This window comes from Haliotis rufescens, unplaced genomic scaffold (genome assembly GCF_023055435.1).
Source record: "Haliotis rufescens isolate VD_foot unplaced genomic scaffold, xgHalRufe1.0.p SCAF_1, whole genome shotgun sequence".
In the NCBI taxonomy this organism is placed as follows: Eukaryota; Metazoa; Mollusca; class Gastropoda; order Lepetellida; family Haliotidae; genus Haliotis; species Haliotis rufescens.
This window is the reverse complement of record NW_025963779.1, coordinates 38,210,553-38,225,983: the sequence shown is the minus strand read 5'-3', so window position 1 is coordinate 38,225,983 and position 15,431 is coordinate 38,210,553. Positions and strand designations below refer to the sequence as shown.

General features: G+C 37.7%; 1 protein-coding gene across 1 annotated transcript in view; it reads right to left on the bottom strand.

The window, feature by feature from the left end:
- LOC124135729 (fibrillin-2-like) overlaps positions 1-15,431 on the bottom strand; it is a 99,826-nt gene that overhangs the window by 63,352 nt on the left and 21,043 nt on the right. Inside the window, exon 8 of the mRNA XM_048396119.1 lies at positions 10,030-10,185. Coding sequence (XP_048252076.1) covers positions 10,030-10,185 — 156 coding nt within the window. The remainder of the gene's footprint in view (positions 1-10,029; positions 10,186-15,431) is intronic.

Here is a 15,431-nt window from a genome sequence, read left to right as displayed (position 1 = left end):
GGGACATTTCACAGTACTGCCACACAGGCCACTGGTAAGGATGTTATCTAGGGTGGGGACATTTCATGGTACTGCCACACAGGCCACTGGTAAGGATGTTATCTGTGGTGGGGACATTTCACGGTACTGCCACACAGGCCACTGGTGAGGATGTTATCTAGGGTGGAGACATTTCACAGTACTGCCACACAGGCCACTGGTAAGGAGGTTATCTGTGGTGGGGACATTTCACAGTACTGCCACACAGGCCACTGGTAAGGATGTTATCTAGGGTGGGGAAATTTCATGGTACTGCCACACAGGCCACTGGTAAGGATGTTATCTGTGGTGGGGAAATTTCACGGTACTGCCACACAGGCCACTGGTAAGGATGTTATCTGTGGTGGGGACATTTCACGGTACTGCCACACAGGCCACTGGTAAGGATGTTATCTGGGGTGGGGACATTTCACGGTACAGCCACACAGGCCACTGGTAAGGATGTTATCTGTGGTGGGGACATTTCATGGTACTGCCACACAGGCCACTGGTAAGGATGTTATCTAGGGTGGGGACATTTCACAGTACTGCCACACAGGCCACTGGTAAGGATGTTATCTAGGGTGGGGACATTTCACAGTACTGCCACACAGGCCACTGGTAAGGATGTTATCTGTGGTGGGGACATTTCACAGTACTGCCACACAGGCCACTGGTAAGGATGTTATCTAGGGTGGGGACATTTCATGGTACTGCCACACAGGCCACTGGTAAGGATGTTATCTAGGGTGGGGAGATTTCACGCTACAGCCACACAGGCCACTGGTGAGGATGTTATCTAGGGTGGAGACATTTCACGGTACTGCCACACAGGCCACTGGTAAGGATGTTATCTGTGGTGGGGACATTTCACGGTACTGCCACACAGGCCACTGGTGAGGATGTTATCTAGGGTGGAGACATTTCACGGTACTGCCACACAGGCCACTGGTAAGGATGTTATCTAGGGTGGGGACATTTCACGGTACTGCCACACAGGCCACTGGTAAGGATGTTATCTGTGGTGGGGACATTTCACGGTACTGCCACACAGGCCACTGGTAAGGATGTTATCTAGGGTGGGGACATTTCACGGTACTGCCACACAGGCCACTGGTAAGGATGTTATCTGTGGTGGGGACATTTCACGGTACTGCCACACAGGCCACTGGTAAGGATGTTATCTGGGGTGGGGACATTTCACGGTACTGCCACACAGGCCACTGGTAAAGATGTTATCTGTGGTGGGGACATTTCACGGTACTGCCACACAGGCCACTGGTAAGGATGTTATCTAGGGTGGGGACATTTCATGGTACTGCCACACAGGCCACTGGTAAGGATGTTATCTGTGGTGGGGACATTTCATGGTACTGCCACACAGGCCACTGGTAAGGATGTTATCTGGGGTGGGGACATTTCACGTTACTGCCACACAGGCCACTGGTAAGGATGTTATCTAGGGTGGAGACATTTCACGGTACTGCCACACAGGCCACTGGTAAGGATGTTATCTAGGGTGGAGACATTTCACGGTACTGCCACACAGGCCACTGGTAAGGATATTATCTAGGGTGGAGACATTTCACGGTACTGCCACACAGGCCACTGGTAAGGATGTTATCTAGGGTGGGGACATTTCACGGTACTGCCACACAGGCCACTGGTAAGGATGTTATCTGCGGTGGGGACATTTCACGGTACTGCCACACAGGCCACTGGTAAGGATGTTATCTGCGGTGGGGACATTTCACGGTACTGCCACACAGGCCACTGGTAAGGATGTTATCTGTGGTGGGGACATTTCACGGTACTGCCACACAGGCCACTGGTAAGGATGTTATCTGTGGTGGGGACATTTCACGGTACTGCCACACAGGCCACTGGTAAGGATGTTATCTAGGGTGGGGACATTTCACGGTACTGCCACACAGGCCACTGGTAAGGATGTTATCTGCGGTGGGGACATTTCACGGTACTGCCACACAGGCCACTGGTAAGGATGTTATCTGCGGTGGGGACATTTCATGGTACTGCCACACAGGCCACTGGTAAGGATGTTATCTGCGGTGGGGACATTTCACGGTACTGCCACACAGGCCACTGGTAAGGATGTTATCTGCGGTGGGGACATTTCACGGTACTGCCACACATGCCACTGGTAAGGATGTTATCTGTGGTGGGGACATTTCATGGTACTGCCACACAGGCCACTGGTAAGGATGTTATCTGCGGTGGGGACATTTCACGGTACTGCCACACAGGCCACTGGTAAGGATGTTATCTGTGGTGGGGACATTTCATGGTACTGCCACACAGGCCACTGGTAAGGATGTTATCTGCGGTGGGGACATTTCACGGTACTGCCACACAGGCCACTGGTAAGGATGTTATCTGTGGTGGGGACATTTATGAAGATATTTAAAGAGTGAAATACACTGTTTCCCTCTGATCAACCACACAGCCTGTTTAATACTAACTGTAATGATGATCACTTTGTCCATCAATCCAACAAAATGAAGTTAAAACAATTACCTTGACACCTGAAACTGAAACCTCCAAAACATTCCGGCAAGTGGAGGCAGGGAGGGTGAATTGGTGCACTCAGTGTAGTAGAGTGGTTGCCATATTTTGACTTCAAACCAGAATAAATATAATCTTGCGTAAATAGACACAACAATTAGGAAAACAGGACTTGTACCTTATATCTTCTTGTGCTGTTGTAATGTCTCTCAGCTCATTTATAATGCTCTAACTAAATTCATCAACTAAAATATATTTTCAAGACCCTTTTTCTATTTCATTTTCATCTCATTGAAACATTGTTGTTCAGGTGAAATAAGTCAAGCAGGTTACTTCTTTTCCTATACTGACCTACTTTGAACTGTTAACATTATTGAACATATTTTAAATTTGTGAAATTTTGATTCAAATTATTGAAACAAAAGCCTGATGAAATTGTGGGGGAAAAATTGGTTAAATTGATTTAGTCTTTAGTAGAGAAAGTTAGATTAACTAAGGTGAATTTTTAATTGTTTTTGTTTACAAAAGTGATAACTCAAATTTGGAGATGTATCGACATTGTAAAATACTTAAGTTTCTGAAGTCCTCTTTCTCTATCTCTATGTAAACTCTAAATGTTGTGTGACAGACAGGACTGTGGAATGCTATGACCTCACCATGGATGAGTCATGATATAATATATGATGTCACATGCTTCCGTCACAACCGAACTTGTCTGGTGAGCAAAGATGTTTTCATAAATATTGATCAAAACTGATATTAATGTGTTATCCATTTTGGAAGGCTAATGGCACGTATTTCCAAATTTGGGATTGAGAAAAACAAGATACTTATCAAGAAAGGTATTCATGTACAGTGAATAAATAGTCTAGGAGATATCCAAAGCCCCACCCACTCCTCCCCCACCACCTGCACCAAACTAATTCCTTCAACAAAATGAAACACACACAGACATTACAAACCAGAAAAAATAAAACTAAGGGAGATAATATCAATCCATTGCACCCAAGAATGATCTCCCTTGATCAACTCTTCCAAGAAAAGGTCTTTCTTTCAAAGATGACCACCAGCAAGGTAGCAGAAGACAAATAAAAGAAATATAAATGGATTGCAACAGGTAATGTTTTTGCAATTTCACCTTGAAAGAAACAGATAGACTAGACAGTGTGGGCCTGCTTGATAAGGTAACTGATGCTTTAATTAATTTGTGTTGCTACATTGGCACTATATAGACAATACTAAATGACTCCACCTGTAGAAATGTCACATAGATCAACTCTATTTCAACCTGTAGGAAACCAATACTAAAATAATAATTCACTGCCACAGACACATTTACATTTATCAAGATTACCATGGTTAAAATGGACAGTGAAATGGAAGATAATTCCATTTTAAACATTTAATGGATCACTCAGTTTATATTCAGCATAATATTGATGAATTGAAGCTCTATGTAGGTCATTTGTATCTATGCACTTACAGAATAAATAAGATTATTATCAATCAATATATTGATATATCATGATACCTTTCAGTTGTTATATCAATGCTAAATTATTCCATCATTGACACCCAGATTTACTATCCTGCAAGCCATTTGAAAGCTTTCTCACTTCATAACCATACATTAAATTACTAATTCACAAATTAGAAATGGGATTTTGTACATTAACATTTATTTAGGGAATCCTTATCATATGTTGAATATATTTATCACACATCCAATCAATAGTTTCAATAGTTTCAATTAGTCATAAATAAAACACAAATTATGTCAATTTCAAACCTGCTTGTGTGTTAGTAAGCAAGGATTACAACTACTTCAGATTAGTGTTACTTCCCTTTGTGTTGAGTTTGCCACAGGGAGGAAAATGACAGACTTTGAAATTGTCAGCAATACTTTATTCATTTCTATTACAATGATTAATATAAATATCAAGCCTTAAAGTTGGGTAACTACTTTTACAATACTTATTGCAATAGTTGACAATAATCACAATACTATTGCAATAGTGTGGGCTACTATTGCAATACAATAGCTAAACAAGTTAAAATAGCCCCAATAGTCACCCCTAGTCTTTATGCTTCATGGAGGTGTGTGGGGTGGGGGTGTGGGGGTGTGGTGGTGTGGTGGTGTGGTGGTGTCACAAGTCAGTAGTCAGTAAGATTTGGGACATTACATTTTTGGCCTACTCAGCAAAAAATGTTTGCGAATCAGAATCTAAAATGCAAAACCAAAGAGACAAATGTAATAGAGGAAGTATGAAAGGCATTATTGAGAGAGTGAAAAACTTGAGTGGTCATAACCACAGAAATGCCAGTAACCTAAAATACATACTTAACCATATGGTCTCAAAATCCATGCACAAACCTTTAGAACAAAGTCGGGGAGTGATTTTAACAGACAAAATAGTGAGCATTTGTATTCACCATTTCAATTCAACATAGAATATGGTGAAAAGTAAGGATAAGAATTTATGGATGAACAACTTCTTTATTACAATTAAAAGCGACATTTCAGTGTAGGTTCTAACACTGTTATCAAGCAAGTGATAAACAGAGTCGCTCTTAATTGTAATAAAGAAGTTGTTCATCCATAAATTCTTATCCTTACTTAGTACTCAACTTCTAAATGCCTATCGAAGAAGTTATAAAAGAAAAGGAATTAAATTCTTTCTTTTCCTTTCTGAAAGAGTATAACGTAAAACACATCTTATTCTGCAACCCAATAAACATATAACAGAGACTAGACATTTGAAGGGTACAGATTTTTCAACAGAAATGCACAAGATAGCTCTCGGTTTGTCAGACACCTTGTGCCTGCTTTTCTAAGAACGAAAAACTTATCAATGAGGTATAAATACACAAGTACATTCAATCATTAGACATTAGACATTTGTGCACATTGATTGAGTCTGAGGGTTATCTCCCATTTGTTAGACAGCCAGTTGTTTGACAGTGGAGTAGAAGGTTAATTAGGGCAATACCCACAGCTATAATGGAACAGTCCTACTCAGTGGAGTAATTAGCCTTATCTCTATGATTAATAGGATTACAGTTTTGTGTTTGTTCAGTGTGTGTTACAGTATGGTAATGCTGTATGAAATTTGTTTGATCTTCCTGACAGCTTTTGCATACTGAAGACTTGCCTTTGTCATGTTTGTTGTGTCACTGGATATCTTCTCTTTTAGTACGTTCATCCTATATGAAGTTTTTTGTGGATAATGAACAGAACAAAACAATGTTTATATTTCTCAAAATAACTCACTGATGTAGAGAACATCTATTTTACAGATTATCAAATACAAATAAGGCTAAATTAAACAATGGTCTCGGTTCTCAGGCACTGCCCACATCATCATAAAGTTCATTGCACGTTTCATTTTTGTTTCAATTTTCAAAATTTTTTTGTGCATTGCGTTTAAGTATTATATTATGTATCGTATTACATATTTTTAGATTTTTGTGAATTTGGAAATAAAAACAAAACGTGCGGCGGACTTCATGATGATGTGGGTGGTGCCTGGGAACCAAGACTATTATTTTTTTAGCCTAATAAATTCACGGTGAAATAAATATAATACTGAAGGTATTTGTTGCATAGTAACATAAGTTTAACTTCCAGTCGGGCTGCGCACACAACCGGAACTTATGTGAGTTTTTTCAGCGGCCATGCGGCTTATAGCTTTCCCTCATGAACCGGAGTTTGTTAATATGTACATTGATGTGCTGTATACTTACATACATGTGGAAGCAAATATATACATTTTTACTGGAACACATTCATATAATAATGAACACCTCCCTTTATCAATTTTTTTCACAAGATTGCTTCCCCAGATGCTCGTTTCTTATTCTAATATTACCATTATTATGATGGTGGTTAAATATTGATATGAGAAGAACACTTATTAATTATATAGGATTTCTAATATTTATATTCTGTACATTTTGTAGTGCTATGGATGGTATTATCATTGACTAATGAGATGAGATGGGACCTTTCAAATATAAAGAATATTTAACACAATACACTTCTTTGTTTTGCATAGGCCCATGGGTCATTCCATTATTCATCTGAGGTAACAGTATGATGCTTTGCTGTGTACACAACCAGAAAAGTTGTTGTTTTAAGGTATCTAACAACTGACTGACTTTTGTGCATTTAGGCTAGAGCATCTAATTGTCTGTCAGTTGAATGTCTGTTATATGTGGAAAATTGACTGCCCATGGGTGATGGAATATGAGTATTACACGATGCCTGTATCTGTAGTACTTCAGAATGTGTCTGAAAAGTCAGGGAGTGTTCAATCCCTGACAGTCATTCAAAGTCTGGGCAACAATTGTGTTTGTCTAGCATGCCAACTTTACACATTATATGAGTTTTTAATTTGTAGAGATTTGTATTTCTTCAGAATAGAAATAGTTTTCTTTCATAAAGTAAGTCCATTCTTATTTCTGTTTTTATTTTGTTTTCAGTTATATATATCTATAGCCCTCACAAATTTGGTTGACTAATTTCAGAATATATTACAGTGCTATATCTTCACATTATACAATGCCCAAAGTACTAATGTATGATTTCCTAAATAGAAACATTATATTTAATCACTTTCATTATGGTAAATACAACATATGAACAACTGTCACAACCTCAGCTGTTTCAGCTATAACAATATTGCAAGCTCAGTGCTAACAGGGTAATGTAGGAAATGTGGAGACGGTTTTGTGAATGCAAGCACAGTCAATTCTACATGTAAACATGTCAAGTTATATCTTAAACACAGATGGTTCAGGGCACTTTGAGGGAAAATGGGTGCCAAGGTTCAATGGAACACTGGGCACAGATGTCGTGCTGTTGCAGAAAACTTGTTAGTTGTCGAATGTCATTCACATCACACGCTGTGACTGCAGTGTTGGGCATATTGCTGTGGCCAAATAGTAAAATTATTTCCACATCTCCGAATTTCATTGTTGAATACACTTACTCCCAGTTCCCCACATGTATGAAGATCTAGGGCTATGAGGCACACATGTTGCACATACATGGCGGTTGTATTGACATGAAAGCTGAATGCTGTATCATGCACTCAGAGCCTGGTGTTTATTGAAGTAGTCAGGACCTACCCTGGCCACTTACATTATACTTTGTGACATTTCACTAATTAAGAAACACCTTTTCTTCATTGAATACTTTACTGTGTCTTGTGTGAGTACAATTGAAATGTTTTCAAAAACAGGAGAACAATTGTTTTGCAGTAGTTAAATGAGGAAACATAAAGACACAATTACTAACTATTTAAACATATCTGATTCCTGCAACAGTTACAAACTGTTGCAAGAATGAGTGATGGTTATATAGACATAATCAAATTTAATACAGTTCTTATTAAAAGTAATCTGTGGCTGGGTTATTTTGTGTAAAATAAAATTGGTTCAATGAAGGCTGCCCATCAGTTTACTATTACTTTATTCCACACTTCCTCATTGGATAATGCTATTACTTTATTCCACACTACCTCACTGGATAATGCTATTACTTTATGCCTTAGTTCTTCACTACATAATGCTATTACTTTATTCCACACTTCCTCACTGGGTAATGCTATTACTTTATTCCACACTTCCTCACTGGATAATGCTATTACTTTATTCCACATTTCCTCACTACATAATGCTATTACTTAATTCCACACTTCCTCACTGGATTATGCTATTACTTAATTCCACACTACCTCACTGGGTAATGCTGTTACTCTATTCCACACTTCCTCACTGGATAATCCTATTACTTAATTCCACACTACCTCACTGGATAATGCTGTTACTTTATTCCACACTTCCTCACTGGATAATGCTATTACTTTATTCCACCCTACCTCACTGGACAATGCTATTACTTTATGCCTCAGTACTTCACCGGATAATGCTATTACTTTATTCCTCAGTATCTCACTGGACAATGCTATTACTTTATGCCTCAGTACTTCACCGGATAATGCTATTACTTTATTCCTCAGTATCTCACCGGATAATGCTATTACTTTATGCCTCAGTACTTCACTGGATAATGCTATTACTTTATTCCACACTACCTCACTGGATAATGCTATCACTTTATTCCACACTACCTCACTGGATAATGCTATTACTTTATTCCACACTACCTCACTGGATAATGCTATTACTTTATTCCACACTACCTCACTGGATAATGCTATTACTTTATTCCACACTACCTCACTGGATAATGCTATTACTTTATTCCACACTACCTCACTGGATAATGCTATTACTTTATGCCTCAGTACTTCACCGGATAATGCTATTACTTTATTCCTCAATATCTCACTGGATATTGCTATTACTTTATTCCACACTACCTCACTGGATAATGCTATTACTTTATACCTCTGTACTTCACTACATAATGCTATAACTTTATTCCCCACCTCACTGGGTAATGCTATTACTTTATTCCACACTTCCTCACTGAATAATGCTATTACTTTATTCCACACTTCCTCATTGGATAATGCTATCACTTTATTCAACACTTTCTCTCTGGATAATGCTATTACTTTATGCCCAAGAATTTCACTGGATAATGCTCTAACTTCATCCTACCTCACTGGATAATGCTATTACTTTATGCCTCAGTACTTCACTGGATAATGCTATTACTTTATTCCACACTACCTTACTGGATCATGCTATTACTTTATTCCATACTTCCTCACTGGATAATGCTATTACTTTATTCCACACTACCTCACTGGATAATGTTATTACTTTATTCCACAAGACCTCACTGGATAATGCTATCACTTTATGCCTCAGTACTTCACTGCATAAAGCTATTATTTTATGCCTTAGTACTTCACTGGATAATGCTATTACTTTATTCCCCACCTCACCGGATAATGCTATTACTTTATTCACTTTATTCCACACCTCACTGGATCATACAATTATCTTATTCCTTATAACGTGATTCATAATTCTGCAAAAAGAATATGGAAAACACTATGACTATTGGTAAAGTATCAGTTCTCTATACCCCAATGCTACTACTTATTCCCATGTCTTTATCACACTATTGTTCCTGGGCCACTATGATATTGTTCTCGAACTACAATGGATATACTGTTTCAGTTTACCGTATTTCCTCCATTAGATGCCTGGGCGTATATTATTTTCATGCAAGCCCCGCATCTTTTAGAGGCTCAGCATCTATTCTGTTAAATGCTGGCACCAGTAGCAACTCCCTACCTTACCGAATACCAACTGTTACAGTCACACTTTGTGGGTACATTTGCAGGAAACGAAGATAACTAATCACCAACATATCACAGTATTAGAGACCCGGGATCTGGCTTCTGTTTATTTGACAGAGCATATGACCCAGCAGCATTTAGAGGATGCCCGGTAGCAATTTGAGGATGACCGGCATCTAAAACAGGAAATAGGGTACATTATTCTTACTTGTGTCTTTGAGTGGACAGGGTTGGCAGTATTGCTCCCCTGTTCCCCAGCCTTTTCCCAGCATACAGCAACAGTCCTGGAATGATGTTTTTTCTGAGATTCGACTTTGACAGTTCAAGTTGATGACACTTGTGTAGCAATAGCCCTGTTTCACGTCTGGAAAAATAGAAGTTTTGAGTAACAATTAAAGATGACACAATACCATAACAATGGCACTCCTATTATTACTACCACCATAAGTGAGTGAGCTTTGAACAGTATTTTCAGTTACATCACAGCATGTCATATTGGTGTGGGAGGAAAGCCTTATGTGATGCAGGCCTTAGATGTTTTCCATTAAGTTTCTGGCATCCTCAGGGATGCAGGTCTACACAGCAACTTGCGGTGCCTTAGAAGACTGTATCCACCCTTGTGTCCCCGGTTATTAGTTACTGATACTATTTAAAGAATAACAGCAATAAACATATCACTATTATCATTATATTCATAGTGTCCAAAAGTCATAAATGAATAGTAAATAATAAATAAATAAATAGAAACTAACTTGGTAACCCTGTACAAGTGAGTTACTTGTCAGAACACAGGCTTTATATATTGTCACTGACTAGATACTCTATCACTGAATATACAACGCCATTCAGAAAGAGGTCAGATATAACAAATTTTATATTTAGGATAACACTTTCTTAGTAAAGTACAGATTCTAGTACTTTTGGGATTGAGCCCCCATCTGGGATTCGAACCCATACTCCCAGAGTGTTGTGTATTGTGAATTTATAGCAGTCTGGCAAGGACTACAGGACTAGTGCCAATTTCCAACACTGTTTATCAGATATCAGTGATAACAGGCAACAGATAGAGGACTCTATTTGTGGATGAGCCTGAACATAGCAAGGCACCAAGGCACACTTGATCATGAGTTACAATCCAAATTAGCTAAATTAGCTTTTAAGTAAGGGTTTTATGGCTGTATTATAGAGTTTGTTTGATATGAGGAACAGTAATTTATCAATGCAATATAATTGTTAAGTGGTAAACTTTGTGAAACATTATTGAGGTATACATCAGTTTCTGTTGTGTAAGATATTTCTAATTTTGCAATACTGTCACAACAACCAAAGATGAGTTCAGATGATGTTCCCCAGAGTACACCGTTATCATCTACACACAGTTCCAGCTCAGTCACTGGGTTTCTCAGAAATTTGATTTCCTATTAATGTTAAGCAAAGAAAAGATTAATTCTCAACATAGCTACCATGATCAAATCTGAACACCATTGTGTGTATCCTTAAAAACATCAGCTAACTAATTGAGAAGATGATGCTGAAACATTGTCAACAATTCATAAATATTTTATCCACACTCTTGGTCTTTTCTTTTCATTTTTTAAAATTTTATTTTACTGGCATGAAAATATTTGAAATCGATTTTGTTGCTATGATCAGATAAATGTCTCAGATTCGTAGACTAAGATTTTTACTGATATTACATATAGAGTAAAAATTCGTAAGAGAATGTCACAAACATTCCCATCCAACATTGGGATGAGACAAGATTGTATCCTGAAGCACACTCTTTTCAACATATCTATCAATGATCTTCAACAAGAACTTAATTCCAAGCAAATATGTAATGATCTACATCATCTCAACATTTGTCACTTATTATTTGCAGATGATTTAGTATTATTTGCAGTCAGACCCCACAAACCTCCAATACCTACATGATAACATTAATGTCTTCTGCATTAATAACAAATTAAAAATAAATGGAGACAAAACTAAAGTTACTACATTTAGCAAATCCAGTAAATTAAATACACAACCTTCACAGAATATCAACAGTGAAGCATTGTCTGTTGAAGATGAACATGGCCTGTTCCAATATATTTCTTCAATAATGATATCACTTCAATCACTACCATTTGTTTCCATATTTGAACCCATACATCATGACACAGCAACCTTTCCATCCTCTAAAATATTGTATTCATGACTTTATTGTTTTTGTGCTTTCTCCTGATGTGTGCACTTGTTTGTGTAAATGTAAATTGTTGCTGTGGTTTACTGTGCTGCTGTACCTTAATGGAATGAATTGCAATAAGTATTACCTCTCTTATCTTAAACATTCAGCCTAAAGTTAAAGTTACACAATGATGGAATATGAAAACTTATTCCTTCAAAACATATTCTAGACTGTCAATACCCAAACCCTACAAGACACCCTGACCCACCCACCATGATGTACTCATTATCAGTTTTGAACATTTAACAATTAAGCATGAACAATTAGCAATTCAGCATGATACATGGCAATACACCCATGCACCTTGCATTTATGTGTTTCAAACTGAGGAAAGGATCACTGCAGTGTATGTGGAATGTCCCTCAAGCTGACATGACTGATAGTCCAGGTCTAACACAGACCCATGTGTACTGGTCATGTCAACAGCACAAAGAATGAATGAAATGAATAACAAACAGCATTAATTCATTCCAACAGTTCTCATGTTGTGAATCTTCTCAATTCTAGACATATCTATGGTATATGTGACAAAGTTAACATTACATTTACATTCCAGTAAAGAAATATTTTTGGGAAAACAAAAGGAATTTCAAATTGTTTTACCTATCAAATGACATTATGTAAAGGAGAAAGAAAGGAGGTTAAGAATGTACCTTAACATTGCAGGCTTCAAGTTACAGTGTACAACTGCTTGGTGAGGCGTGAAAGCTGGGCTTTTGTCATGTGTAAAAGGAGATAAAGTAACTGCTGCTGCTTCATATGAAGTGGTGTAAATGTTGTGTTATTGAGAATATATCTGGTCAATTGTCTGATCAATGGTTTATTATACATGTTACAAATTTATACTTGGTAACAGGAGACAGAGAGACACACCGCAAAAGAAAAATGGAGTAAGAACTCAATTAACATTGTCATTATCGGGTATGACCACCACATCAACACCAATTTGTGCACCAAAATCATGCATTAAGACCATTTCTATGGTAGATGTGAGACCCAAGACCCGAAGAACATTACCAAACTGTGACCACTTTTGAGCAAGACACTGGCATCAACAGTCACTTTAACATTGCAAAATCCTTTTCATGGTAACATTGTCAAAGAAAAATACTACAAATCCTCAATATGAGTGTAACATGATTTATAATCTAATTACTAATATCACAACTCTATTTAATTTTAGTTTTAAATGGGATATCTATTCATCCTACATATTCATAGGAAAGTTTTACTTAAAGAAAATACATGCTATAAAGCAAACATCTGCACTCAGCTAACAATGTACGTCTTACAAACAATTGTTATCCTACATGCAATAAATTATAATTGTTTTAAGCTATATATGAAAGAATAGGATACATTGTTTATTTTGCCATTGTTGCAAGATGCATTGTTTAAAAATGAAACATTGTCTTATTTGTTTAATAAATGGAAAAGTGTGGGTGAACATAAAAATGCTTGGCCTAGTGTGACCCATTGGTTTAACTTACGCTTTATAATACATGCCTATTTCCTATTTAAGTGGGTGGGATTGAGAAACAAAAGCGCATTCATATCTGGAGTTTATACTAAAGAGCCAAGGTTGCAGTTATGTTTTTAATGGCATGTTAGGAATTGAAAATCAAGAGAGACGTAAATGGAATGTTTTGAAACCCAAATTTTTATGTCAATGCAGGTCAAACACAATAAGAAATATGGCGACAATAATAACCTAGGGATGTTTTCAGTCTTGAAAACCAAGTCCTACACAGCAATGTCACAAACAGGCAATAGCTTTCATGTAACTATGCCAAAGGATACGACAGAACACTTGTGAACAATCTGAACATGAATTTCTACAGCAATGCTCAATTGAACCAACGTCAAGCTTCACTGCAATATCAGGAAACTCCACCCCTGATAGGTTTTGTGCCACACTTGGTAAATATGACACAGGAAAATAGTATGAAATGGGAGGCTGAATTGCTGCCATATGCTTCACCAGTGTATCCAGTCCAGGGCTACAAAGCATACACAATATCAAAGCTCTTCCAGTGGAGCAAATATGGAGGTTAGAAGGTCACAACACTGGGTCCGTAGTACTCTGAAATGTCACCCTACATGGGCCAACCCTTATAATGGTTTCTGTATTAAAACACAAAGGAAGGGCAAATTGCAAAGATTTTGGCCAATATCAGCAAAAGAGCCTCTACTAGCCTCTACTCAAAAGAGGAAACTGTCCTAAGTTCATGGTGCCTGTATAGACTATTTAGCCTTTAGGATACCTTTAATATTAGACAAACTGACTGGGGCTGGTGGGCATTTCTAGTCTACACAAAGTTCATATAATAAAAATTCAAAGTCTGATACATCCAATATTAAACATTGAGACAAAGTCACAAAAACCTCATCATCCACCAAGCCTACATTGTGGCATGTACAGCATGGCTCCATGGAAAACCGATTTCATGTTTGGAAATATTTACTATATATGTATTGAAGGGTTCACTCGAGGAATTTTTGGACATCGGCCCTTCATCTGAAAATTTTAAATATTGCAGAGGTACACCCACACATGCCCATCCAGCACAATGCTAAAATGGCCCATTGTCTTTGAAAATGTGGGCCTTTTTTCAAATTTAGGGGCTAAAAGCACAAGGCCCCACCCTAGAATAATCCCTATTCTCTGAGTGTAAACCAGGTGGCTTGACAGGACACTTTGTCAGTGATATTTCATATCCTGCAGTACTCTTCATTCAGCATGCTTCTGGGATTAATACACACCTGGTCACAGGAGGATATTCAGTCCCATGGGAGCAGAAAATAGCAGTAAAAATTCCCAAATGAGAATTTATAATTTCCCAATTCTAACTCATGTAATGACTTGGTGACTTGTATTTCACTGATAACAGGAGCAGTGAGGAGGAAGAGGTTTACAAGGTTAGTTAAACATCATTGTATTGAACGCAATGTGAAAACACAATCTTAATAAATAAGAACATTGAAAAAATCCAACTTTTGAACAAAATAACAATTTTACCCATTTTACCTGCTAAAGACACTTACATTTGTAGTTTCGAATCCTAGATAAATGACTGTTCCTAGTTTCTTTACTCTTTATGAAAGCAGAAAAGGAGATTTTAGTGATTGTTTTTGAACATTTAGTCTCTGTCCTTACCAAATAGGTACAGGGACGTAATGAAGTACATAGACTGGATACAGACACTGAGAATTGAGATTTATCTGTGGTAAAAATATGAAACTTGACATTTTGTAGTCAGTCAATATGGTTTTACGCCACTTTTAGCAATATTCCAGCAATATATACCAGGCTACCCGACTGCCCTACATTTGTAACATACAATGAACAAGAAGAATGCTGTTTAGAAAATGAAAAT